Here is a 26,905-nt window from a genome sequence, read left to right on the forward strand (position 1 = left end):
CCCTGGCTAGATTCTTTTGGACACTATCCAGGGCCTGTATGACGCTCGCAGGTGTTATTGCCCGTTCGCCCTCGCTGATACCGCCATTTTCAAGGCGGATCAAGTCTATTATCTGGCATGCTTTTTCAGCTGAAATTTCCCCCATTAGGCAGAAGCCTATGTGGCGAGATTTGATAGGATACTGCAAGACTAAAAGGAAAGATGGAGACAATGAGAAGGATCGCTAACGGAGGTAAGTCCCTTTAAATTGGCCTTGTACCTAGCCAGGCACTTCGTATCACCCGGTACACTGCAGGCATTCGGGGCTATTTGTAGGGGTATTTATGGTAGGCTGGGTCTCATAAGCTGACTCAGTATACCTCTCCATCAGACCCTGGTTCGTTCTGAAGCTGCCGCAATTTTCGTCTCTGTTGATTTGACCGATAATGAAGATCCAGGTTGTTCTCATTCACGGGTTTCCTCTTTCGGCTAGCATGTCACCAAGTTGCGGCACGATTCCCTGTCAACCCCATCAACTGAGATGATACCATGGATCTAGTTTGCATTCCTTCCACGAACAAGGTTGATGATTTATTATCCTCCAGCTTGGGTTTAAATTGTATGTATTGTCGGTGATTTACTTAATTTGCGAACAATGTGTTGGGACAAATATAAGTACTTGCCCCAGAATATATAGAATTATCAGGAAGTGGTAGGTGTTGAAAAGGAAAAATTCAGGCAAATATCAAACACAAAATAAGAATACGTCAAAGAAAGAAAGAAAGACAAGAAAAAGACAAAATCCAAGAGATAAGACATGAAATTTCAAGGCTGGTAGACAACCCGAGATCCACATCACCTGAATACATAGCATGCGTCGTGACATCCCAAACCTCGCAAACCGCACTTTGAGTAACTTATCCTTTCAGTCACTGGGGTATTGGTTCCCGACTTCCTGGCCTGCTTTGCATCAAGTAGAGTCTTGAGGTCGTCGGAATGGAAGGAAACATTGCACACCGGCCATTTATTCTCGACATTCGATAGAATAGTATAGGAAGTTCTATTATCGAGGGTGTCTGTGTACGAGAGTGTATTCCTTACGATAGTAGCTGTAATACTTGGCATTCTACATGTAGTTGACAAAGACCATCCGTTTGTGCTAGATATGAATTTAGCACGCTCGAAATGGTCGCATATCAGATGTAAGGGAGAAGAGACGAAGAGCACTCTGGTAGGGTCCTACATCTACCGACTGAACTGTTAATATCAAATCACGCGTCCCTCCATTGATGTCTTCATTCCCACAGTTCTTGAATATATACTCTACATCCACCTGAACCTTGGGAGAAAACAGTAGCTCATGGTTGAAGACACCGAACCAATAGGCCTCGTGGTCATGGAATTAGATACTGAAGGCAATGGGTAGGAGGCCGCGAACCATGACCGGGAACGAGTCAACCCGGCACGACATCGCACGCGAGAAATCGTACTAAATAAGATGAAGCAGGGGACGAGGGGGACCGACGACGGTGGCCACGCAGGCCGCAACTCCGTGACAGTGCAGAGAGTTGGGGCTTTTCGTTTTTCGTTGCGTGCAGTGAGACGCTGACTTTTCCTTTATATTTATATACTGCGGCCGCTGTCTATCTTTCTTAAGTAGGATTTATGGGTTTAAATGACCTTAAAGGACCTCGAGTTCTTGTTTCATTAGTGAAGCGCTTGAATAGCTAAACACTTCAAAGTTGGGCTGCAACAAGTCAATAGAACTTTAAACTGAATTGAATTGAACGCTAGATGGTATTTTACGAGCAACGTAATTAACTTGCTATCGCTACATATGATTATTTAAACATACGCTTACTTGCGCCTGCTACTCCCCAGTCCCAGTACCCACATCAATCATGCATTTATGGTATATTCATAATTCGTTTCAAATCGTGAAGGGACAGTGGCTTGATCAGGTAATCGTCTATCCCGGCCGCAAACGCCTGTTGTTGCATACTGCTCGAGGCCACCCCAGTGACGGCCATGATGGCGGCGCGTGGTATAGAATGGAGTTCCTCGTATTCGCGGATTTTACGCGAGGAAACAATCCCGTCCATAATGGGCATGGAAATGTCTGAAGTCAGTCAGCATGCGTCCAGAACCCGCTTAACCAGGGTCAGTAATCATACCCATTAACACATATTCAAATCTACCTCCCGAACTTTTGTACTGTTCCAATGCGGCTAGCCCATTGCTGGCAGTTTCGTAGGTACAGCCAATTTTTCGCATGAACGTGGACAATATCTGAGAGGCGTTAGCTTATGAATCCACCGAAGGAGCATATCTCCAACCTTGAGGTTAATATCGTTGTCGTCTACAATCAGAACACGCATATCTTTGCGGGGCGGTATCTGCGGCGAAGGAGGGGAATACTCGGACACGTTCTCCTTCGCAACCGGTGGCGACTCGGTGCCCTTGGCGAGCGCAAAGGCTTCGGACAATGATCGCCCGCGGTTGGGAATCCCGGAGAACGGACCAGAGATGGGACTCTCCGCGTAAGGGAGGGCTTCGCAGTGAGAATGTGCAGACCGCTGCAATGCCTCAGTAATCTTGCGTGGTCCAAGTCTATTCCTTGTCAGTGACTAAATTGCAAATTCAAAATATGAAATACGTACGGCTGCGATAAATAAATCACATCGGCGCCTTTGATAGCAAAGTTTCCTGGAAGAGATACGCCTTGTTCCCCTAAAACAAGAATTGTTTTGAACTTGGTCTCGATGGAACCAGTTCCGGCGATCTTCTTCAATGTCGATTCCTCGATGACTCCAATATCCCCGGACGACTTGTCAAGGGACTCTGCAAACGAAACCGTCCACCCTGGCTGGCTCAACAGCACGTTGCTCAGCGCACAGCGAATAGCCAGTTTACGCTTCGCATTTGTACTCAGCTGTTTAGCCGGTGCGCCATACAAGCTAGCGTAAGCATCCATGCCGATTAGGCTGACCCGCTTCACGGTCCTCGCACCTGGAACATCTCGTCCTGGGATCATGGCGCGCGGAGTGGATGGATCCGGAAGGAATTCCACGGGGATGAACACATCAACTTGGGTCCCCTTGCCAACCTCGCTTTTCAAATCGACCGTGCCACCAAGATAGGTCACAATCTCTCGCACGACACTCAGCCCGAGTCCAACCCCTTCGGTGAGAACATCCTCCTGTGTGAAGGGTTTGAAAAGCTTCTGTTCCAGAAAGTCGCGCGAAATTCCACATCCAGTATCGGTGATCGAGATGTGCGCATATACGGTCTTCGAGCCAGCCGATCTTTCCACGCGCTGCGACAAGGAAACCTCAATGAGCCCCGACCGCGTGAATTTAAACGCATTGCCCAGTAGGTTCATGACGACTCTCCTCCAGCCCCCGGAAATCGAATTGATCGTCCATGATGGCTGTTCTTCAATGCGGACGACAACCATCAAATCGTCCGACCCATCCGACCCTTCCGTACCTAGACCAGCTGGCTCATTGCCAGCAACTGTGCTGCTCACATAGCGACTGGCGATTTTCGAAGCATTAGTGCGTGTCCGATGACTAGAGTACAAAGCCTCCGCAACGTCCTCAACCAGAACGTCCATCTCAAACCTCGATACCAAGTGATCAAGTTCGACTTCCTGCTGGCTGTCTTTCGTCTTGTTTAGATGAGATATATTAGTCAAATTATTGATTTTGGTGAAATCGAGTCTATCGTGGATCAGCATACAGTCTCCTGTACAGGACCTATCTGCACTTACAGGTGGTTCATTGTATCCAGTAGAGTCATACCACATGTTTCGATCATTTTGACGATATCTTTCTGGGGTCGCTCTAGCGGCGTGGTCTGCAACAGCTCGGTGCTCGCCAGCATACCATGGAGCGGCGAACGCAGCTCATGACTGACACTGGAGAGCAAATCCGACTTAGACTTTTCAGTGGCTGTCCATCCAATTTGGAAATACTCCGAGGCTACCACGTCGCCAAAAACCTTCAAATAATACAGATCCTCCTGTCCAAACAATTGTTGATTATTGCCCGTCCAAGCCACAATCGCAGTAAGCCAGCAGGACTTATCCCAATTCCATATAGGACAGAAGACTAAGGAGTTGGCGCCGGGGAACGCTTGTGCCAGACGAGAATTGGTGGCGAAGTATAGGGCACGTTGCTGCCCATTAGCGCTACTCCAGTGCTTGGTACTGCCGTTAGGAGGGCACCCGCCCGGATGTTCCGGATAGAATATCTCCCCTTGCGGAAACGAGACCAACATATCACGCAACAATCCTTCGTTGAGAGCGAGTCTGAAAATTCGGCCACTCTCGTGCGCCGACTCCGCAATGGACATTGCCAAAGGTTCGCACAACTTTTCTGGGCATGCGCCTTGCGATGATACACCAGGTGAAAAGGCTCCAGGAGAATGCGCCATAGTGCTGACGTCGGAATCCTTGGAGAGCGCATCCCAGTCACTGGCACTGGCAGTGGTATGTGAAAGGCTAGTAATAATCATTAACTATGAAACCGTACCGCAGAGAGGAGTCCGTACCTTCGGGGGTTGCTTTGGGCGGCATCTAAAAACAGAACGCCGTCCAAGCCCATGCACTCTTGTAGCAGCGAGCTGGCTCGGGAGAAGAGCAACGATGTAAGGGGAGAAGGGGTGACCTTCTCTGGTACAGTTACTAGGTGAGACGAGTCATCAGAGCACTTTCGTAGATGAGTTTGATGTTTCTCGCGGGACGGGGGGGTGGGAGGCTCGATAATCGGGAAAAATGGAGACGACTGTGCCTCATCCCTGGCTTGCAGCCTCGCTGAGATGGGCGAAGTATCACGGCTTTTATTCGATGCATTAAGGGGGGGATCAGAACGATAAAACTCAGGACTCTGGCGCAAAGTATTCTCCGCTGCTGGTCGTTGCTTTTTTGGAGCGATGCGCTCACGACCCTCCACATTTGGTAGGCCTTTAACTGTCATAAGTGTACTTAGTAAACTATTCAACTTTCGTTGACAGTGTAGATCGTAGATATTTTCGAGATGATGCACAACTGCGTCCGCAACCACTCGTAGATTAGTGACATTGCTACCGTTAAACACCGCCCGAGGTTTGTCGTCTACAACGCAGTACGTGCCAAAGGTGCCCCAGCGAGAACTATATAAGGGCATTTCCGCATAAAGCCGCGTTTCTGGGAACCGAACGACGAATGAGTGCTTTTTGAGGTTATTCTCAGCGGCTAGGTCATGAATTATGCGAGATGAACCATTCGATGAAATATCCGATGTGCCACGTCCACGATGTCCATCCACTTCTAAGCCCAGAGTTCCAACCCCCATATCACCATTTTCGATCTTATATTGGCCACTTGACGAGCGAGAAGCTGTCGCTCGAGCTATGATATTTGTTTTCTCATTGTGAATCAGGGTGACAAAGGCAGCGGCACAGCCGGCATGGAAAAGCCCCAGCTGGGCTATAGTTGGGAGGACAGTATCCGAAAAATGAGCATTGGGAGTATCGGACGGAGTATCGGACGAAGTAACGCGGCCCTGTAACCTGTCGATCTCGCCTCGTGTCGTAGAATACAATCTATTCACGAAAACAGTCAGTGGCTCGTGTCTTTGAACTACAGCAACAGTCAGAAAATCAGAGAATATAAACTTCACATACCTTGACAGCTCTAGAGCAACCTTTTCCGCATTCGATCGCGCGGTTGAGTCATGGAGCGCTGTTGAGCCCAACAACACCATATTGGACTTTATGGCATAGTATGCCGGCGCCACCCACTTGTTCACTGTCCGGAGCAAACAAATCGGGGGTCCAGGAGAAACGGTAGCAAGATATATGAATCTCGAAAAGTACCAATATTCTGAGACCAAGCAAGCTTGGGTTGTTTTAAGCTGGGAGTCGGCGATAGTATAAAGGCTAGATGATTTATCCGGAATCCCGTTAGTAGTGTCGGGAGTGGAAGGTCTGGGCCAGAATCGCCAGGGATTTTCTCAGCCTCTCAGCCAAACATTGGGAAGCAAAGAGCGCCACCGCAAGTAAGAGGGTCATCGATCCCCCGGACCGTTGGACGAGCTGAGTAACGGGACCGACCGATCGGTTCCATGGTTCGGGCATCTCAACTGCCCGACTGTCTTCCGGTAATGGCCTCGGTTGCGTTTGTTTTAAAGGAACAAAAATGTCAGATTGTCCCCAGTGAAGATGTAGGGAGTACTATACGAAGAACCAGCTGTTGTTTAATCTATCTTTGTCTCTTAGTTCATGTCACAAGAAGCAGTAGGCATATTCCCAATGGTCTATGGGGGCAGCCCTACCAGGTAGCAAACTGGAGCCGGTCCAAAGAGTGGTCTGGCCGCACCTGAGGTGGATGGTGTCCTGTGGTTCCCGGTTGGAGCGGAAAATAAGGAACGAATGGATTCTTTGATAATATCCGCATTCGGAGGCAGCACGGGATCATCAGGAATCCATTCGCCGATTGCCGCATGATTGCTGACTCACCCCCGACGATAAGATAACTATCTACGGAGTAATTCTGCTGCTGTGGATCTGTATTTCCTATGATTCATGGAATCAATCGGTCACTCCTCGGTATATTGACTTTATAAGGAGTTCTAGTTGAGGTGTACTCGTAATCGACCCAGCTTGGTTGGAGTTATTGCTGTGGCTACGGCAATGAATATTGCAGTGTCCAGACAACTCTGCATGTATGCATTACAAGATACTGCAATATTCATTGTCGTATGGAGTAGACAGTGCAGTATTGAAAATGGGTCGTGGAGGGCACTGACAACGTTGCATTCAGAAGACTCAAAGTCTGGTACCTAATTGTTCAACCTAAAGAGGTTGTCTGGTTCGGGTCCATTGCCACGGTGACAGCGGTCGCCCGTCTTGGCCTAGGAACCATCAATCCTAACCCCGCAAGTCGCTCTCGAGCATCCATACGTCTAGTATATATTTTCAATGTCAAAGATTTGATAAGTCCAGTGCTCTGAATCTACACTTCACACTATGCGTGGAACTGGCTAAAATAGGGTAATAGGGATATAGAAGCCTATCGGAAAAATAGAGTTGAGTTCGGTTCTAGGTCCATGCAAGACAGACAGATCCACGGAACCTCTACGGAGACTCATCGAGAGACAACCAGTCAGCGACTCAGGATTTGTTTCGCAGAAATTCCGCACACAGACAAGACTCTCCCATGTGTTTCGTCCGTAGTTGTCCAGTCCTTGGCATTTATGTCCTACGCTCAATAATGTATAGTACGGAGCACAGTGAAACCCGGTTAAATTCAATCATTTTGGACTGCCTCTTCAGATACATTTAGAGGGGTATTGCATTTGTCAGAATTTATGGGGACAGGCAGCCTATTCTGCCCATAATATAAAATTTGGTAATTTATGTAATTAACATCCAATGTATTATATTTACTAATATAATTGGTCAGATAAGTGGGTATGTGTATTTTAAAGTGGATTTTTACCGCCTTAAGTGCAATTTTACATGGGAGAAATCAGGGTCGATTGCATCTTATAGATAATGGAGTTTGTGCAATTTTATATGAGAAGTAAAACTAGCCGCCAGAATTGCTTGTACTTATTAGTAGATATTGCAATTAAGGAGGTTATTGCATTTAACAGTCTTTTACCATATGAAGTATTTATCCGAAACGTTGCCACATTTTGCCACTAACTGTGCCCTGGCCAGTTATTGCTAAGTTTCTTAGCGTGCCAAGCTTTGCAGCTGCAACATGTATGCAAGGTCCAGGCCATGTCGATCAACATTCTGAGAAAACTTGAAACTGATATAAAGGTACCGTGTTATCTAGTCAGTATAACGTCCTGAAGCATCCACTCGTTTGACTCGAAGCGAGTCGCCAATATGCTCGATGGCCTGTACCACATGTCAGTGACCACTATACATTCTGGCAAACTCCGTCTATAGGCCACATATATTTCAACCCTAAGACAGCAAGTCAGCATAAAGAGATAGCATTATAACTGAGATTACTGGTAGCGAGTAAATCTACCACATCAATTGTAGAGATATTGAAACAGGCAGCTAATGGGTAAGGCAACGTGACATTGTGAATTGATGGTCAGATAGAGATGGCTTTGCTGGTAGCCTTTATAGTAGGCAACTCACGTTGACAGGTTGCTAATCCAGAATTCAACATCAATCACCACATGTGTAAGCCTAGTGATACAGATATCTCATTAAATATCCAGTCACCTATGGAGTGAGAGCATGTCGGCGTGTGCCATAGATATTAAGCACACAATATTTTACAACAAAACTATATTGATAACCAATACTACTCATCGTACCGGCGCATCTATGCTCGGATTAACCGAGAAAAATGCCTCCAGATCCATGGTATAAAAATCAAAATCCCACCCCATATCCGATATGGTAAGGTCCAGGAGATCATCACTTCCTACACTTGCTGGGTGAATGTCACCCTGGAGTGGATTGCCCTGGAAATCAGACAGCATTGGGAGTTCCCCCATTTCGAGATCGGTTAAAGAGCTTTCCGGTGGCATGCACCTCTGAGGATTTGAAATATTGTAGGAAGATGGTTCCACAGTATTGACTATTTGATCTACGCCATAGGTCTGGCTTTTTCGACTCGACTGAGGCTCCCATTCGTAGGACGGATGAATTTTCTTCAGGGTTGTTTGGATAGCGTCAATGGTGCTTTGAATCGGATCACCTACCCGCATTGACGAGAGGCATTGGAGAGACGCGTAAATCCACGGCAGATGCGTCCCTGCAAGGCCTTCGCCGTGCATCAAGTCATATATTAAAGAAAAAGATGCACTTCCTAAAAAGTACCCATGGTACCGGAGTTCCTGCAGCTGGATTAGTCCGATGATGCACGCTCCATCGCCTATCATGGGGAGGGCAATACTCTAACTATATCATTGATGATCGATGCTTCGTATAAGAAGTGTATAGTCCTGCAAGCAGCACTGAGGGCATGGTTGCATGCCTCGTTGAGCCATGCAGGAACTTCAGTAGGACGCTTAGCGGCATCACTCGTAGTAGGAGGCAAGGACATTTTCATATCCCTCTGCCATCGCCCACGGAATATAAGAAATGGTCGAAACGTCAAGAGGATCGTATGGTAGTAAACTGGATCTTCAGCTCCTGCTTTCGTTGAAACGGACAAAGGGCCGGTTTACTCACGCATATTTAGTATTGTTTGCCCTACACCAATCTCCCCCAACTGGGGAGATTTATCGAGGCCAAAGCCTAGAGCCTGCCACATTTTCCCATCATAGGAGCGGAGGTCATCGGAGATTGACCGAGCAATCTTCCACATCTGTAAAAGAGAGTCATGGCGTTGGCCATACATTTCTTCTGAAGATCTCGATATGGCTTTGGATAGGTATGCTAGGGCTAGCAAGAAAGGTTCATCAGGGGGCCCAATACCGATGTCCCTATGTAGTAGTGAAGTGGGTCTCCCCAAATGGAAGGAGAACCAACTGGAACTTGTTAATTGGACAACCATAGCATGGATACAGAGACCAAACGAACGTTTCATAAGTAAATAGGCTCCAGAACGTAGTCCTTCTCTCTTCCACACTATCGGCCGCATCTCTGCCTTCATTTGATGCTTCCTTGTGCATCCCTGCAGATATCGCCTTCCGGGCTGCTGCACCTACATGAAGAAATGCTGAATTCGGCCTACCCTGGTCGGTCTGGAAATAGGAGTGCTGGCCTCCATGTTAGCTGTTTGTTTTGGGTATGATGAACCAACAACTTATCATTAGTAGCCATAGCTGTACGGATTGCAGGTTGACAACGTCATCTAGCATCGCACATGACGATTTGACTCGTTCGAAGAGCACATCACCCCAGCCGTAATATTCTGTGCCGAGCGACCCAATAGCTAGAATCATTAAAATCATACAATGACCCCAAATATCAGTGCGTGAATCAGGAGCCTGATAGTATAACTCCCAAAGCTGCCGTTCGAAAGTCTCCTTCGGCCGAAACGGCATCATGATGTACAGCGACGACAAAAACCGGCTCAGGAACATTTTGGCAAGGTCATATGGTAGAAACATTACAGGCGTATTCATTGCGTTAACACTTTTTGTTGGATCCTGGGTGCCCACGGGAGTTCCAAAGAAGATGCGCCGAAAGCTGAACATGTCCAACCCAGCTCCGGCTTCCTGGACCATGCGTGGCTCTTCGGAAGAAGGTGCATGTTTGGATGCTACCAAGTCTCTGTAAATTTCATGCATGAGCGCAAAGTGAGAGGTTGACCCGTAGTACAGCTGGGCCTTGCATGATGGAGACTCCGTATGCGTGGCTGAGACACTACTGTCGAACGTGTAGCTGACGGATGGTTTCCGGCGACCTGAGGCATGCGGCACTTCGGGATACTGCTGCTGTGCGACATCCTCGGGCCGCGTGGCTTCATTCGATGCGCCTGCATCACTACCCTCCCTATACTGATGTTTTTTCTTTCGCTGTCGGGTGACATCGCGATACGCGCATGGTGTACCGCGGAGATCGCAAGTTTTGCATGGGCTGGCGCCATTGCACTTGATCTTCCTCTTTCGACACTCTTGGCATGCTTTGGGTATCCGCCATCCTACTGGTTGCACAGGCGAGTCTGCGTCGGCCATTGACAGTATCGAAGCTAGCAATTTCTGGCGGAGCTATTTCTGGTGTCATTGATACACAGGCAAAGTCGGATGTAGATTAGGTGGGTTTATCCGTTATTCCGAGGTTGCGGATCGCGTTAACTTAGTCCTTTCTGTTACGCGAGCGTCTGCGTGGTTGGCAGTCACGTGTAGCAGGTATGGCTAACTACTAACTATACAAAGAACTAACTAGTTATGGTAATTTTGATTATTCAGCACCTTTATCGGTCACATGTTGTTGATGATACAACATCATCGGATCGCGTATATTTCATATATGAGTTAGTTTGCATTCTTCATTTGTTTACTTCGCCTTTTATAAACGCGAGATGTTTTGAGACCTAATTCTATCGAGGATCGATACTTGCGGATACGCGTATTTTTATGGTTAACTTTAATGTGCCGAGTGGTAAATACGCCGAACCGAAAATTTTCATCACAACCACAACAAATTTGAAGCTTTACAACCACCAACTCCATTAAATTAGACTATTCAAAGCATAAATAAACAGATATTTACTAGGGCAACTTCGTGTAGTATGTCCAATAGTCCCACAGCCACTGCAGCGTGGTGGAGCTCGCTGGCGAGGGACAGATATATCATCAACCTGTTTATTAAGCTACGTATCAAGCTGCTCAACATGTAATATCCAGTCCTCATACAGGAATGAAGAGTCAAGTGTTGAGGACTCCGACAGCCCGAGAGCAGCCTTGTAAAGCATATTGCATGGTAGGCAATGGTATAAATGAAACTCGGTCCTCCCCTGTGAAGCCCTTGGCCTACGAATAGAGACTATTATATCTTGCAACTCAAATAACTCAGAAATAACTCGGACTTTGAGCCTTCCGTGGCTGGTATTGGCTATGTACTGGTGCATCCTAGATGGCTCTGCCCCTCCTTAACCTGGAAACTCGCTAGCAGTTTCTCGAATTGGAAGTTGCCGCATCTTATTCTCTCCATCTAGTTCGTGTCGTTGTTGTACTTGAGCTCCTTCTGCGCTAAGCTCTGCAGGGCCACTCTTGCCCTCCGTCTGGCGTTCTGGAGAGGTAATTTGTTTCCGTTTCCTCCTGCGGCACAGAAAGAACAGGGCTATAACCAAGCTTATAATAACAGCTGCCGCTACACCCACCCCAACACCTACTTTTCCCCCAGTACCCAACTGGGTTTTGTTATCATGGATGGGTAAAGGTGGTAGTGTATTATTACTGGCAAAAGAACTGCTGGGGTTATTTTCTGCCCCTGACGATGTGGAGCTGGCGATTTGTGTGGAGGTTGTCGATGTAGATAAGAAGATAGTAACAGTTTCCTTTGAGTCCATGGATGCTGTCTTCTGTCCCTGGGAAGATAATGAAAGATCAAACCGCCCAGATTGATAATAATCTTGACCATGGATGACCCGGATACGATAATACGCTGCCACTATGAAGGTAGCCTGAATGTCATATTCCTTTGAAGTAATATTAACATTGTTGGAGAGTTCTTCGCCAGGTTCCTCTCCACGAGGCCCAGCTTGGATGAAAGATATAGTTAAAGGGACGGTTATGTCGTCGGTTGAGTTGTATGACCAGGTCATGGGAATTCCTCTACCTGCGGCGCCTCTCCATACAGGAACGACATCACCCTCTTGGGGATAGGTTATTTTGAAACCTATTAGCGTTATTGGTCAGCTATTGAAGATGAGGAAAATCAATGAAGTTCTATTACAAACCATTGCTAGAGGAAATGGTCACACATAACAAATAAAACAAGAACTCATAAATAAACATGCTATCGGCCGAAAGTAGCTCCAGCACAATACCTTAATACCTTTATGGGCATACCATGTAGAGGCTGTAGGCTTGAAGGATAGCTTTTGTATAGTATGTACGTGTAAAAAGGCGGTAACAAGGAAGAAGAGGAAGAAGAGGAGGAAGAAGAAAATTAATAGGGGAAGGCCATAATAGCGACCTTAAAGGACAATTCTTGGCCAACATGATATGCTGCTGCATCTAGCATAGTCTAGTTGCTTTAAACCGTATCTATTGCTCGTCTATCTGCAGACCCTGGTCTAGTCTCCCTGCAACCATCGCTCAAACCTACCTAGGTACCTCTTTCTTTTTGTTACGGAAACACTAGTTATAATCCGCCCGACTTGGCGGTGCGGAAATATCTAACGATCCATTCTAACCCTCAATCCTCTAGTTAGGAGAACACCTCAATGAGAATATAGGGAACCGCTCAGTAGGCTCAGTTGGTTGAGATACCGCGATTCCTGGTGTTTCCACTGAATGACATCTACTTCCTAGTTGGGCTAGTTGGCCTGTAGCTGATAGAATAGCTCCCTGCGCATCACTTCCCCTGAGTTCCACAACACTTTTCTTTATCCTTCTTTGCACGTGTTTCTTGGCGACATGCGATACCTATATCTTAGGTGGATGTAAGGCGATAGAGTGTTTTATGTCAAGGCTATATTCCTTACAACTCTTTTGTTCCGTAGCTTGATCGGGATTTATAGAGTTTGAGAGCTGCTAGGGAACACCGTACCTACTATGCCTGATTTAGAATAGTTGACTTTAAACAACTACGTCTACTAAATACAGTGTAGTTGTCAAATAGAATGGCCGTAGGCCCTAAGAACCATGTGATATAGAAAAAGTGGAATACCAGACCTCCTCCACGTACCCAACATGCTGAAGATTATTTTATTCAACATTATCTACTAGTCGAAAATTATTGAATACAGAGGAGTCAACCCTTATTTTATGGATTATTGATATGGATCGTCGTGGCTTGCCTCCCCAGATATCAACTGTACGCTATTTAGCCCAGCTACTTCTCTTTGCACGAATTCCATCTGCTTCAGCTGTTGGAGAGCACTGGGTATCAAGATTTATCAAGCGCCGCCCAGAAATTATCTCAAAATATACTAGAAAGTATAATTACCAACGGGCAAAGTGTGAGAGTCCAGAGCTTATCCAGGAGGGGTTTCAGCGGTTCCAGAATATCATATAAAAGTATGGGTTCTATGCTAAAGATATCTACAATATAAATATTTGGCAGGCTTTCAAATGGGTGTTATATTATCCGCTAAAGTTATCTGTGACGCTGAGACAAAACAAAGCAAAGCTAAAGCAATCCAGCCTGGAAATAGAGAGTGGGTTACTGCTATTGTTGCAATTAATATATCTGGATAGGTATTACTACCATATATTATCCTTGCTGGCGAGAATCACTAATCTCAGTATAAAGATATACCAAAAGACTATCACATCTCCGTAAGCAAGAATGGATGGACAAATAATAGTATAGGCGTAGATTAGCTACAAAATTACGTTAATCTTTATACAGTATCACGGACAGTTGGAAGATATCGTTTTCTAGTTCTAGATAGATAGTAGCTATGCTACTGCAGAATTTGATAAATTCTGTACTAATATGGAAACTATTCCTGTATAAAGTTATTGGGGCGAGTTGGTAGTCTTTCAGCGATTGGCAAAGAATCAAAACAAATAGTGTCCCGGGTGTTTGCATTGTTTATCATAATGGACTATACTATTTCCGAATTCCAATGCCTTATCAACTCAAATGCTGTTACCTACCCAGGAAGCAATATATTGCAAGTTTTTCATTGGCTATGCTGGCTGCCAAGAGTGCCAGCGTTTGGCGTTATGGGCCGAGTAGCCAATCTCCGATGTCATACGGCAGGATAGAAGCATTAGCTTCTTGTCTAACCAACAAATTTGTGGCTATGCAGAGCGGCCAAGACCACTGGCTTTGGGGGCGAACAGCTACTATCCAATAATCAATATAGTAGGTGGAGTAGGTGGACTGGGTTCGTTTGAGTTAGGTCAGGCGTTATCGGGTGAGCGTCTGCCGACGGCTCACCCCATCTATTGTGCACTCACCCAAGCTCACCTAGCTCGCGCGACCGTAAAGTGGCCTCACCTGCTGTTGTATGTATATCCGTCCACTTTTTTTGACTTGTCAGGTTCAGCGCCTGTGCCGCCCTGTCTTCATTCAGGTGAAGGTCCTGAAGCCCTCTCTAATCGTTACCCGCCAAGCCTGAGTTCGTGGCTGTTCTGTCCATCTGCCATTCGCGTCGTTCAACCTCTTAACCTACTGTTTTCGTAGGGTGAGAACGCCATGGACATGCTTTTCTTGTTTGCCCGCGACCTACTACACCAGTACGCTTAGTACACGAAGTATTGAGTGTATACTAAGGCCGTTTATGACTCTGTTTATCTTCGTACTGTGACGGCATGATCTGAGCAGGAACATCGCTAAGTGTACTATTTTCCTTTAAAATTATTCAAATTAGACAGTTTCGTAAATAGCGTGACCAAACTATTAGACACATCTGTTAAAGCGGTGCTGGCCATATCATACATTATAGCTAAAATCCCGTTCAAGTCCTAGCAAACAGTAGGTTGCTTGCTGTTGTTTTCTCACGATCAGTGAGGCGAAGACTACCAACTCTCCATATAGGTACATGCTGGGAACTCTCCGTTTCGGAGACAGAGAACGGGATCGAGAAGAGTAAACTGGACTTGATTTTCGACAAGTTTCAGAAAGCAGATGGCTCCATGACGAGAAAATTTGGCGGTACTGGACTTGGCTTATCCATCTCAAGAAGCTGGTCAATTAATTTAATGGGAGGGGATATTTGGGTCACGTCGGCCGTAGGCGTAGGGAGCACCTTTCACTTCACATGCGCCTTTACGTCTCTGAATCCGCCTAACCAAGCAGGCCTTAGACAAGTTTGGTCTCCACATTGATATCGTGCACCTAGAAGATGCTGCTTCGCTTCCGAGAACCCTGATTTCGCATGTCCAAGATCCACGCCGGCAGTATTATGCCTTGCTGGTCCAATCGATGGAATGTATACCTTATTTCCGAGACTTTAATAAGTTCAAATCTCTCCCTGTTGTTCTAGTTTGTCTTGTGGTGTCAGTGTGTATGAATTCCGCATTAGATCTGGGTATCACATCGTATGTGACGACACCATGCCGCCCAGTTCTTGTTAATGGCATCCTTCCTGCTCTAGAGAGCCGACCTTCATGCAATAAATCGGAGCAAACACGGCCCTGAGTCACTCTACTTGTCGAAGATAACAAGGTCAATCAAGGAGTAGCTCTCAAGGTATTAGAAAAGTACCCCCAAAAAACCACTATAGTGGGAAATAGACATGAAGCTCTGGATGAGGTGCGGCACAAACAATACAATATTGTTTTGATGGACGTTCAAATGCCTGTGATAGGTGGATTTGAGCCGACCGTCCGAATTCGAGAGCATGAGAGAGTCCATAATCTTCACACCCCTACTATCGCCCTCACCGCTCATGCCATGTTCGGTGACCGAGAAAAATGCATGGCATCTGGGATGGATGACTACCTTCTGAAGCCGCTGAATCAGAGTCAAATTATGGAAATTATTCAGAAGCATGGTGCTCTTCGGGGTGGCTTGTGTTAATGCGCAGTGGAAACCTCTCCCACCAGAGCTCCCCCAACATTAGCAGCTTGCTTTACCAAGGAAGCCAAGCTGGCCGAACATCATTATAACTAGATGAAAGACTTTTAAAAACAACACTGGAGCAGTTGAAATTCTCTGCGACGAAATTCCATTATCTACTTAACGGGAATAGATATGCCAGCACCTATGTAGAGATGCTCACAAATGTATTGAGTGTATTCCTTTAGGACTCGGTTGCACAGAGGAGGGTGCAGGAAAATAATCTGAGCTATTCTCTGGTTACAAGAAAGCTGTGGATTCCGAGAGTTTGTCCATATGGTTGAGGGCCGATCCATCGACTGGGTAGGCCAATTCATGGCTAGGATGTGTTCCGCGGAGCATCAATCTCTGCGTGGAGCCCAAGTCGTGGAGCCTCACGTCCGTCGACCCAGCCGACCGGTCCATGATGCTTATAGTTGTATATCAATTCGTGTTGTCGATGAGATCCTGCTCGAGCCCATGGTAGAGCACAGGTAAAATGGAGTATTTCCACAGGCTAAGATTCTGCCTCTGGTTCGTCAGAATCGTAGAAATAGGAAGACAATACCGGCAGCCAGAGGGCCAGTAAGCAGGGCAATAAAGCTCCAGTTAAGCTTGACAAAAACCTGCGGGGCGAGAACATTACCACCCACAGTATCGTTACTTGCATCTAGACGGTTCTTGGTCAGTGATAATGCAACACTTCCCAGTGAGTGTTCTAAGCCATGGCTGAGAATGTGGTGTTGTTCGACAGGACCACTGTTGTCTTCCTTTAACCATGTCCACCCTGAATCTCTTATCATCACATCGTACCTATATACCTGAGTCATTCATCACGAAGGTTTCAAAAAGGTTGATGCCAACATCCCAGAACTTGGAACAAATAGAAAACTCAGTGGCGTTGGTCCACATCTTCCCGCCCGGGGGAATGTCCACCGGCTCGATGCCGGTGGAAGCTCCGTAGCCTGGTTTCCAGCAGTACACGTGCTCTGGGTCAGAGATAGTGTCAGCGTGGACGTGAAACAGGTACATCTTCCCATAGCCTGATTCCGACGTGTGAATCGATGTCTTGCCACCAGTGACAGAAACACTGTAGTTTCTGCTGCACACAGATAGGACGCATTGCCGGAGAGAGTCGATCTGAACGGTCTTTTCCACCATAGAGCGCACGCGCTCCCGGTTCGACGAAGCATATGGAAAGCTGAGTTTAGCACGCGCGAGCACCAGCAGAGGGCATGTCGATGAGAAATCGACCGGAACCACCCATCCAAGAAACATTTACCGGGAATGAGATTCCATTGCCCTGTGGAAGGGACAGATGACATGGAACAGTTGCGTCGTTGCTTGGGTCGTTGGTGTTGGCACGGGTAGAATTGAACAGAAGATGACTGCAAGTGTGTAGGGTGGCGCGGGAGGTGATATCCTCGCATTTACTACACCAGCCTGCTGACTGAAAAGGAGGCCAGGTGCTGTTTACGGAGGGACAGTGCGGAGCAATTTTACAATCGCAGACATTTGCGGTCCCAACTATACGTCTCGTAGTAACCGACGCGCTGGTAGCCATCCGAAGGGCCTTTGTCGTTGTTCACAATGTCAGTACCACAGTTAGAGGTGCACCCGAAGACTCCAGGCTTCGACGTGCCTGGGTTCCCCGTGGGGCCTTTGGACTTGGTGCAGAAGCTGGAGTCAATACCACACTGGCCCCATATGTTGCAGCAAGAGTTCAATGGGCACGGGTTCAGCATGGCAAGTTTTGAGGCGTCGGTAATGGGCTCGTCAACTTCTGTGCCTGGAACTTGGGGCCCACAGACACTGCTGGGGAGAACAGCAGGCATAGGGGGGTTGCCAAGGCTAAGACATATGTTCTGACCGGCCCCAAGGTTGTCACAGCCGTTCCAGCCCCATGTGGTGCCATTGTTGAATTTATTTAAATTATCGACTGTTAGGCTCTGGGCAAGACCGATGTCGTAGCATGTATCGCCTGAACGCGTCGTGTATATATAGCAGGTGCCATTATTATAAGGTTGCGGCTTTAGGAACCCGTCTGTGCAGCAGACACTTGAGCCAATCTGCAGGCGAGAGCACATGTCCTTGGAGTTGTACTTGTAGAACTGGTCGAGGGTAATGCCGCATATCTTGGCCAGGGACTGGCAGGTGTCACCCGAAACAACCTTCCTCTTAGTGCAGTATTTGGCGGCGCGAGCCAGTAGACGCTTGCCCGGAGGCGTATCAAGCTCCTGAGCCGTGGAATTAGAAATTGTGGTGTTCCTGCCTACTGAACGTTGCGGCACCTCCCAGATGCTAACATCCGGGAGCGAGGTCGCGTCGCCGAGTCTGCTCTCACATTTCCCTTTACTCCATGACACAAGAGCGGCCTGCACAGCGACCAGGTCCGCGATGGGCGACACGGCAATACCAAATACATGGTCTGCGTCACACTGGTCACTGCAGAGCTGCATGAGCATGGTAGCAGGAACAGCTCTCTTAACCTGGGAGAGGAGCCGGTCAATGGCCGAAGAAGCTGTGGCTTTACACAATGCCTCGCCGACATATACACCGACCACCGTACTATTGTAATAGCCTAGCATAATATTTTTAGTGCAGTCCGCCCCTGCGTGGAGGTATGCCTGCACCTGCGTGAGCGCGTTGAGCCCATGGTCGTTGGTGCCTTCAGCTGAAGCAGCAGCAACTCTTTGGTTTGGACTCACGAATAGAGTTACTGTTATAGACCGAGTCGCCAATCGCCAGAGCATTGCTGGTCTTCTTATTCCAGCCGTCTCCTGCGGTGCAAGCGCGGAACTTCAGAGTCTTGGAAGAGTCATTGACAGAAGTGTGAATAGCGAAATTAAAAAGAATTGGCTTGTGACAGAAGGAGAGCCGGTCAAAGGAAGGGTAGACAGTCCAGTCCTGAGACCTGTGGCTGGCGCACGCCTCTGGACATGGTTGGAGCTGTGACTGGAACACATCTGGGTGGTTCAGAGTAGCAACTAAGCTGTTAGACTGGGCACCCAGCGTCGATACCGGTGTGCTAAATGCGATGATTAAGCAGAGAACCGCTGATGCAGTGATCCAGAGACTCGTGTACGGCATCTTAGACTTGGAGGTTCAATGTCAAGACGCAGGGTAAGAAAAACAGAGCAACTTGAAGGGGGATAAGAAACAAAGAGAAAATAGGGGAGAGGAGGGCATCTCTAATGTAAAGAAATGGCATGAACAGGCCATGCCATTGCTTTGTAAAAAGTGGTCGGCTGCGTATGAAGCCGAGATCCCGCTTGGAAGTGTATAATTACAGTCGTACTCTGGATGCAGCTAGCAGCTAACCATGGAGGATGGATTCATTTCCCTGCTAGGGTTAATTAGATCAGGCTACGTTGGAGCGCCACCAACGTGTACTAGACATCTATTGTATCTGAGTTGTCAATCAGAGGCATTATCCTGCCTGTACGAAGACGTCTGGCATGTTGTGGGACTGGAAAAGTAGACCTCGGCAGGACCCGGCGGCAGGACCCCCGGATGACCTAAAAATTGGAACAAAATGCCTAACCGCACGTCAGTCCTTTTATTATATATATATATATATATATTTGTTAATAAATAGTATTCCACAAGACGGCAAGGGCGTGCCAGATTTGACTCCCACTGCATCGCTTTCCTGTCGCCTGCCACCCGCCTTCCCCTCTGGGTGTAGCTCCATTACGCTGCTCCCATTTCAGGAATAGCGCCATTCATGGCCGCTCCATCACACGTCTATGGGCTTCTGCTTTCACCCATTGGCTTCATTCTGTACGGCCATCCGGAATTGTCTATGAAATTAAACTAGAGAATTCTGGAGATTTCTGCTGCAATGCGAGCATCTGTGATCTTCTTGTTTAGGTTAGAAGATGTTGGAAGCGGTTGCTTATCCTATTGAAGGGGTGGCCAGGTGGCCGCGACAGATATATTCTAGCTTACATAAATGATGACTAAGCGAGGTCGAACCGGTGTGCTTGGCGGTATGTTCCAACAGAAGAGTGGAGTCATGTGATCTGATACTTGGAGTAATTTTTAATTTTCGGCAATGCCCGGAGAATATATTTTCCGCTCAAGTGGCTATTATGTTTCTTCGAAGCCATAGGGAACTGGCAACTTCCGGTTATTCTCCTCGTCTGAACAGTCCTCGCAAAGATTTCCCAGCGGAGCATCGAATTCAAGTGACAAAAACAATAACGCAATGTGTTCAGGACGCTCACTTTAAAATCGCCAGCCATGATGTCAGAGGGTCAGTCAGTTCTGTCGGATGATGGGCGAAATGTCCATTTTTTCGACGGTTCGACAGGTGACATGCTGGGTGGGCTGTTTCAGAATGGCTCAGTTACCCAAGCCAACTTTATCGACATGCTCAACATCGTCTTGGTCGTTGTACCGCAACCACCTATTGTAGCGCGCCCACTTACCGTCAAGGCGAGGTCCGGGCAAACTATCTCACGAACCAGTCAACCACTGACGCCTGGAGATTACGATATCTGTGTTTCTGATGGCGGTAGGTCTTCTGATGTCCCAAGTAATGAGAAGAAAAATTCCGGCTAAATTGGATAGACTCCATTGAACTCAGTGATGAACCGTTCATGCGCCGACTCCCTTCCTACAGTATTAGTGGTCGCGAGGTGGATTTTAAGAATGGTGTGCGGGCTAGGGACGGAAAGTGTGTCTTTACTGGGATCGTTAACCCTCGCGCTCATCTGAAGAAATGGGCGGGCTGGGAGGCATCTCACATATTCCCTCTTGAGAAGGAAAGCTATTGGGTTGAAAGCAATTTCAACCGATGGATCACCAATGCGGACTCGGGGAACCATTCTGCGTCCATCCACTCGATCCAAAACGGGTTCCTCCTTCAGTCACACCTACATCAATTGTTCGACGACTACTCAATTTCGGTGAATCCTGATGTAAGTGATTTAACCCAAGACGGAAGTACATAACGGATGTTTAGCTTATTTATTTAAAGGAGAACTACAAGATCACCTCTTTTATTCCAGATGTCGTTGGGGTAGATGGAAGAACGCTTGACCCTGTGTGTCGAGACCCTGCCGACCCGAACCACATCTCAGACCACCTCCTTCGCTGGCACTTCAGACAGAGCGTTCTCGGAAATATGAGAGGAGCCGGAGAGCCTTCGTTTGAGCACGACTTCCCATCTGGCTCGGATATGCTCAAGGAGATACGTGAGGGGCCATTTCCGGTTGAGCGGTTCGAAATGGAACTTTCGTCCAGACTGCGGGGATGGGAACGACATCAGAATTTGGTTCAATGATGTGATAACGGGAAGGACTGAAGACCAAAGAGACGCAATGAGAGATGAAGGGTGGGTGTTTGTTCGTTTGATTGTGTGTTTACACGGAGTACTATATATTGATACCCCTAACTGTTGCTGAAGTTTTTATCCACATTCTGAATGATTTTCACTACAGAGAGAGAGACGATAATTTTATTCTATATTCTACATGTAAAAAAGGGGTCGAGGATCCTCTAGAATAGAACGAAGAGCACTTTCAGGGAGTATATTATTTAGCCTTGCTCTTAGCCGCTTTGCTTTCTAATGCCGAGGCAACCACGCTCAGTTATAGGATTAAATAGTTTGTTCTATGGTAAACTATACGTTTCAACCCTCCCTAAGTGATAGTGCGCTAACGCAATTTTAATTTAATGCTGGCAGTGGCAGAGTTAAAAGGTCAAGGCTCAGTTGAAGAATATATGGAAGATGGCAATGGGGCGTTAAGGATTATTGGGGAGGAATGCATAAAGCCTGACCAGACTTAGTTATAAATAGATCTAAAAAAAAAAAAAAAGAAAAAAAAAGAAAAAAGAAATAAAATAAAAGAGCTTTAAAGAAAATAAAGATGTGCTATATTTCCATCGAGTGTTAACTTATTTAAAACAACAATGCCTTTGCTATAATCCTCCTGTATATATAAAGACTTGTCAAACTATGCAAGTTACTATAGGTAGTACTCGGAGGAATATTTATTTGTCCGCAACAGTTGCGCAACTTTGCTAGTATTCTCGAGTTAATTCTCGTCGCTGCCATTGTCGGAGCTCTCTTCCCCGGTCTGGGAATCATCGTTATATGACCGTGACTTGGCTAGTTGTTGGGAGCGGGCTATTTTGTAGTGTCAATTCGGAAAAATACCATTCTGGCACCTAAAAACCCATGAGCCCCAGGAGAGCCATAATACTAGTACATTAGGTTATATTCAGGTCGTATTTTGTATCGACATATGTCAGAAAGGCGGCCACGAATTTCTGAATTATTTAAGTAATGGAAGAAAACCTTTGAGCAAGCGTAAATAGTTAAGTGTGGGTAACATCGAAGGCCGTAGAAGCAGCCTCTATTTAATACCCTTTCCTGGCGGAAACGGTATCGCATATGCATGATGAAAATGCTGGATAAAGAGTAGACATAGGAATTAGGATTAACCACTCTGTGCCATTCCCTGGTGCTCCAGCCTAGATCTTCCGGACATCTAATCCTTCTCTTGACCCCAGTCCCCGCTGAGGCTGCCGCCAGTGCATCCATTGTCTCCACCCGGCCTCAGACGAGAGGGAGTTGTGTGGGCGGATTTTGGTGGTACGTGGCGAGAAGTTAGGCAGATGGACGGCCTAAAAACAGCCTCAGTTTCGGCCGTTTCTGGCAGTCCTTTTGCCGTCAACCACTCTAAAAGAGTAAAAAACCTTTATAAGGAAAAAAGCTTAATATAGTTATTGAGTTTATTTATTTCTATAAAATCAATAGAAATAAATAAATATATAAAGTGGCAGAATTTTAGTGCATATAGGATGCTATGAGGGAAATCACAAGAATAGACCAGGGTAGGAACAGTTCTTTGTCTCCGAAATAGAGATGGGCTTTATCTTTACTAGTTTGGGCCAACGTTGATCATGCTGTCCACCTGCCCTGAACTAACAGAGTTTTTATCCCTAGTGCTGTTCAACTCATGCAGGAGAGTTCTGGCAAGAATTGATAGAAGAGCATTAAAAATAATAATAGGCATCCTATACATTACACGGCTGGAGCGGTATATTGTAATATTAAAATACTTAAAGGGTTGTCCCGCACTTAGGAATATTCCTTAGATTTAGTTATCTATCTATGTATCTATATTTATTTATTATATTAATTCTGTGGAGACTATCTGTTGACTGTATCTTACATCCATCTTATATATACGGTTCTTCGAGGCCGCTAGAGACACAATCATGGTTGTAATACAGCCTATTTCTCTTTTCTTATGGGTAGTTGGTCTATTAGCCAGTATCAGCTCTGCTGCGCCGTCGACTGGTACTTGAGGAAGCCATTTTTAACATATCAGAACCCCTATTATCCAGCAGGTCTCTTAAGAAGCGAGAAGTATTCTTCCGCTGCGGTAATCCTCAATTCTCAGGACTACTCGCCCAGGCAATCCAAGATGCCAGCGCCATTGTGAGAGTTGCCATATTCCTGGCCATGTGCTACCAGTGTCTATCTTCTTACTACTAACTCGTAGGGCAGATGTCCAACATGGTTGCCCATCTTGAGTTGGCAATCAGTCTACAATATATGACGAGAACGGCTCAGGGGAGCTAAAGGCTAACAAGTCGACCCTTGCACAGCGCACTTTTGACGAACATAATGCATTCGCATCCTACCGCATGTTTATTACACGCCACTACTGGGGCCTGGCGATTCGCGAAACAAGGACGGATTCAACAAGCTCAAGGGAACGAGAGACTTGGCAAGGACGGTGCAGTCTCAGTTCGAAGCCTACATTGCAGGTCGGTCCATACCTTGGCTTCGGGGCGGATTTCCCTATATAAATATTTACTGCGATGACGCTGAAGTTGTCTCGCTGAGAAACAACGATGGTTTGACTTATAAAGAGCAGTGTGAGCCTCCCAGTATACTCCTAGTATCCAATCCTAGCAGCTAATATGTCGGTCAGATCCCAATCGTGCAAACCGTAAGGACTATCCATACCAGAGTGAGGTGGAAACTTTCGATATTTAACCTTGCTAATTATGTTATAAATATACAGCCTCTCGGGCTGGCGACGGGTCATTGGTTTACTGGATCTCCCAAAGGGAAAGCGCACAGTCGGACGAGCGAGTCTGGGTCCCCGTCCGGAGTGTTTGCGCACTCAATGACGAGCCTAATCAGATACGCTTCGGGCTTGTGCCTCCAGACCCACACGTCAAAGCACATACGTCCAAGGCGACCTTTAACAGGCTTGACGAAATCATGGACTTCTGTCCAGTATTCTTTGATAGGTGGATTACGAATGACACCCGCCGCACACAGAGCGGTCTGCATTACCGAAATCTGCATGTTAGCATCGGCTCAAGCCCGACTAACGACCAGAAAAGGGCTGCTAAAAGATTAGTAACTGAGGCTGACTTCACCGGCCCCGAGCCCCGGGCTACTAAATGGCTATCTGACTTCTTGGTATTAACCTTGATCCACGAGTCAACGCATGCCATAGCGTTCGTTGGTGAGGGCAATGCACTAAGTAAGTTTTTTCCTTTCTCTATTCCTTCTCCGTCTTGACTGCTCCAGGAATGGATCTCACAACCTCCACGCAATATATATCTAATATAATACCAGTCGATTTGAGTTGCAAAGATGAGGCAGGAAACGTGATAGCTCTTTCGACTTTCCCTCCTTGTATGGCGCAAATCGCCAAGGGAACAAACGGGTTCGATGCAGCAGGGAACCGGCAGGGGGGGCACAAGGACGCAGAAGCGTTTGCGATGTACGCCATGGGTAAGTTCTTCCCAATTTACTAGAAAACGCGCTCGTTTTATATGGCTGACATTGTCCACCTAGCCACATGGGTTAACGCTGTGTCTTGGTTCAAGGGATATATGCCAAAGGATAGGGAGACTTATAAGGGATAATTCTTATTTGATAGCCGGCCCTACATAACGTCCGGTCCTGGAGGTGATAGGCGGAGGGGCCGGTTAGGTAGAGTGAGTGTATGTCTACAGTATAACTCTTAGATCTTTACCCCTCCTGGTAGCAGTAGCTTTTTCAAACATAATTAAAACTAAGTGCAAACTTGAAATCTATAAACAAATGCAACAAAAAGTAGCGGAGATGAACATACCAAGGAATCTTTACAGAACCAAAGTTAGTTTCATTTAGTTAAATACATACTACCTAAACCCTGAGTATACCAGTTATTAATTTGGTTCCCTCGTTGTCCCATGTCTCACCGTGTTTCCAGGAAAGCCAAAATTCCTAGAGATCCTCATAATCCTCCTCTAATGGTAACAGCATTGGCTCCAAATATTCGTCATCATAGTTATAGAAAGTATGTAGCTCCGAAGAAGGACTAAGTAATTGCGTATCACTGTCTTTAAGTGTAGCCTCGCTTCGTGGCCAACTGTTGTAACTAAAACTGATCCCGGCGGCCGCGAATATCGCGCTCATGGTATACTTATTATCTGGTCTCTGTTCCGCATCGCATCTAACCTGCTTCAGGCTGGGGAATTTACCCTGTGATACAGAGTCCACAAGGCTGAGCAGGCCCTTTACCAAGCGTGGAAGGGCATGGCTGATAGGGCCAGCAAGATGTAGTGATATAATGCTGGGGGGAAGAAGCTGGACCAGGAGCTGGGAATCTGCGGGCGAATCTGCCAAGGGGCGCCTGTATAACTCGCTTGGATTAAAAAACAAGTGTTCCAGTGCAGTGAAGCCTTGAAAGCTAAAGGTGTTTCTACCGTCAGTCCTAGTGGACAAATCCCGCAGTCGAAGGTCGAGGTGCAGCGATTTAAGGGTTGCGCAGTGGCGGCTAAGATATTTCACAGCATTAAATGGCTGGAAGTGATCACTGCCATCAAGCATAGGGCAACGATATATGTTTTGCATAGGATGACCAGTAGCCTCGTACACAAAGGTGCGTAGACTGTTACAAGAAGAAAGAAGGCCTTCAAGATCCTGCTCACTAAGTCTGCTGTAAGTGATACGAAGGGTCTTAAGATTTGGCAGGAAAGGAAATAAATCCCGGCGCCTAATACCACCACACATGTGGAGATTAAGCGTCTCCAGGCATGTAGACAGTTTAAAAATGGTAAGCGCACGCATGTCCAGTCTAAGTAGGTGATAGCATGACTGCCTTGATGAGGCATGCAGAGAAATATCAATGGTTTTAAAAGGCAGGCGCGAAATACCAGCTGCATATAAATCTGACAAGGAAACACTGTCAATCGGAAATGTGCGGACTTGAAGGCTACAGTGTTCTAGGTTAGGCAACGCAGCAAGTAACATGGTAACCAGATCGCCGCTTGGTTTAATTCTCAGTGCATGCGCAGCATTCCTAAGCGTGGCTTGAGCCTCCTTATTGTCGATAAATTCCAGCAAGTATGGGTGGATATAAATCCTCTTTACAAGTGCAGCCAGGTCTTGTCGCTGTGTCACCACCCGCATAAAAGACGTAAGTCGGCCATTCCATACATAGATCATAGAAAGCCACGAGTCACCGTATCCAAGGACAAACTCATGGTACAAAATGGCCTGAGCAATGCCGCAAAAGCGCCTGGAGACTAAGCATAGTGAGAATAGCGTATGCCGCTCCAGGGAGTACCAAGATGGCTTGTCACGCTGCTGAGTGCCATACAGGTTTGTATATGGAGGAATTAACTGATCCTTTCCACGACAGTGCAAGCAAAACCAGCCAAAAATCAGTTGCAGAGTCTCTGTTGGGAGGTTTGCAAATTTAAGTGAATTTTTGGCCTCCGACCGAGTAACAGGGGTCATCCTGACTGAATTTGTGGCCTGCGACCGAATAAC

At 46.7% G+C, this 26,905-nt stretch overlaps 7 protein-coding genes across 7 annotated transcripts; 2 read left to right on the forward strand and 5 right to left on the reverse strand.

Moving 5' to 3' along the window:
- Nucleotides 1–1,886: 1,886 nt before the first annotated feature.
- On the reverse strand, nucleotides 1,887–5,726 carry ATNIH1004_011470 (hybrid sensor histidine kinase/response regulator; the record flags this gene model as incomplete). Its single annotated transcript, XM_033576032.1, has 7 exons — nucleotides 1,887–2,098; nucleotides 2,154–2,268; nucleotides 2,316–2,589; nucleotides 2,640–3,701; nucleotides 3,752–4,483; nucleotides 4,534–5,565; nucleotides 5,647–5,726. 7 exons carry the CDS (start codon nucleotides 5,724–5,726, stop codon nucleotides 1,887–1,889), a joined length of 3,507 nt encoding a protein of 1,168 aa, XP_033421887.1.
- Nucleotides 5,727–9,710: 3,984 nt separating this feature from the next.
- Nucleotides 9,711–10,619, reverse strand: ATNIH1004_011471 (Zn(II)2Cys6 transcription factor; the record flags this gene model as incomplete). The annotated part of the gene is made up of 1 exon (XM_033576033.1): nucleotides 9,711–10,619. The coding sequence occupies one exon, from the start codon at nucleotides 10,617–10,619 to the stop codon at nucleotides 9,711–9,713; it is 909 nt and encodes a 302-aa protein (XP_033421888.1).
- Nucleotides 10,620–16,643: 6,024 nt separating this feature from the next.
- ATNIH1004_011472 (uncharacterized protein) lies at nucleotides 16,644–17,403 on the reverse strand (the record flags this gene model as incomplete). Its single annotated transcript, XM_033576034.1, has 3 exons — nucleotides 16,644–16,774; nucleotides 16,926–17,305; nucleotides 17,387–17,403. The coding sequence occupies 3 exons, from the start codon at nucleotides 17,401–17,403 to the stop codon at nucleotides 16,644–16,646; spliced, it is 528 nt and encodes a 175-aa protein (XP_033421889.1).
- Nucleotides 17,404–17,603: 200 nt separating this feature from the next.
- Nucleotides 17,604–19,194, reverse strand: ATNIH1004_011473 (LysM peptidoglycan-binding domain-containing protein; the record flags this gene model as incomplete). The annotated part of the gene is made up of 2 exons (XM_033576035.1): nucleotides 17,604–18,772; nucleotides 18,825–19,194. 2 exons carry the CDS (start codon nucleotides 19,192–19,194, stop codon nucleotides 17,604–17,606), a joined length of 1,539 nt encoding a protein of 512 aa, XP_033421890.1.
- Nucleotides 19,195–20,352: 1,158 nt separating this feature from the next.
- ATNIH1004_011474 (HNH endonuclease signature motif containing protein) lies at nucleotides 20,353–21,394 on the forward strand (the record flags this gene model as incomplete). Its single annotated transcript, XM_033576036.1, has 3 exons — nucleotides 20,353–20,623; nucleotides 20,680–21,029; nucleotides 21,089–21,394. The coding sequence occupies 3 exons, from the start codon at nucleotides 20,353–20,355 to the stop codon at nucleotides 21,392–21,394; spliced, it is 927 nt and encodes a 308-aa protein (XP_033421891.1).
- Nucleotides 21,395–23,769: 2,375 nt separating this feature from the next.
- ATNIH1004_011475 (uncharacterized protein) lies at nucleotides 23,770–25,011 on the forward strand (the record flags this gene model as incomplete). The annotated part of the gene is made up of 5 exons (XM_033576037.1): nucleotides 23,770–23,892; nucleotides 24,083–24,098; nucleotides 24,153–24,623; nucleotides 24,719–24,877; nucleotides 24,941–25,011. 5 exons carry the CDS (start codon nucleotides 23,770–23,772, stop codon nucleotides 25,009–25,011), a joined length of 840 nt encoding a protein of 279 aa, XP_033421892.1.
- A 343-nt stretch (nucleotides 25,012–25,354) lies between these two features.
- ATNIH1004_011476 (uncharacterized protein) lies at nucleotides 25,355–26,872 on the reverse strand (the record flags this gene model as incomplete). Its single annotated transcript, XM_033576038.1, has 1 exon — nucleotides 25,355–26,872. One exon carries the CDS (start codon nucleotides 26,870–26,872, stop codon nucleotides 25,355–25,357), a length of 1,518 nt encoding a protein of 505 aa, XP_033421893.1.
- Nucleotides 26,873–26,905: the final 33 nt, after the last annotated feature.

The sequence above is a fragment of the Aspergillus tanneri genome, assembly GCF_003426965.1.
Source record: "Aspergillus tanneri strain NIH1004 chromosome Unknown AapTan_8_pilon_pilon_pilon, whole genome shotgun sequence".
Lineage (NCBI taxonomy): Eukaryota > Fungi > Ascomycota > Eurotiomycetes > Eurotiales > Aspergillaceae > Aspergillus > Aspergillus tanneri.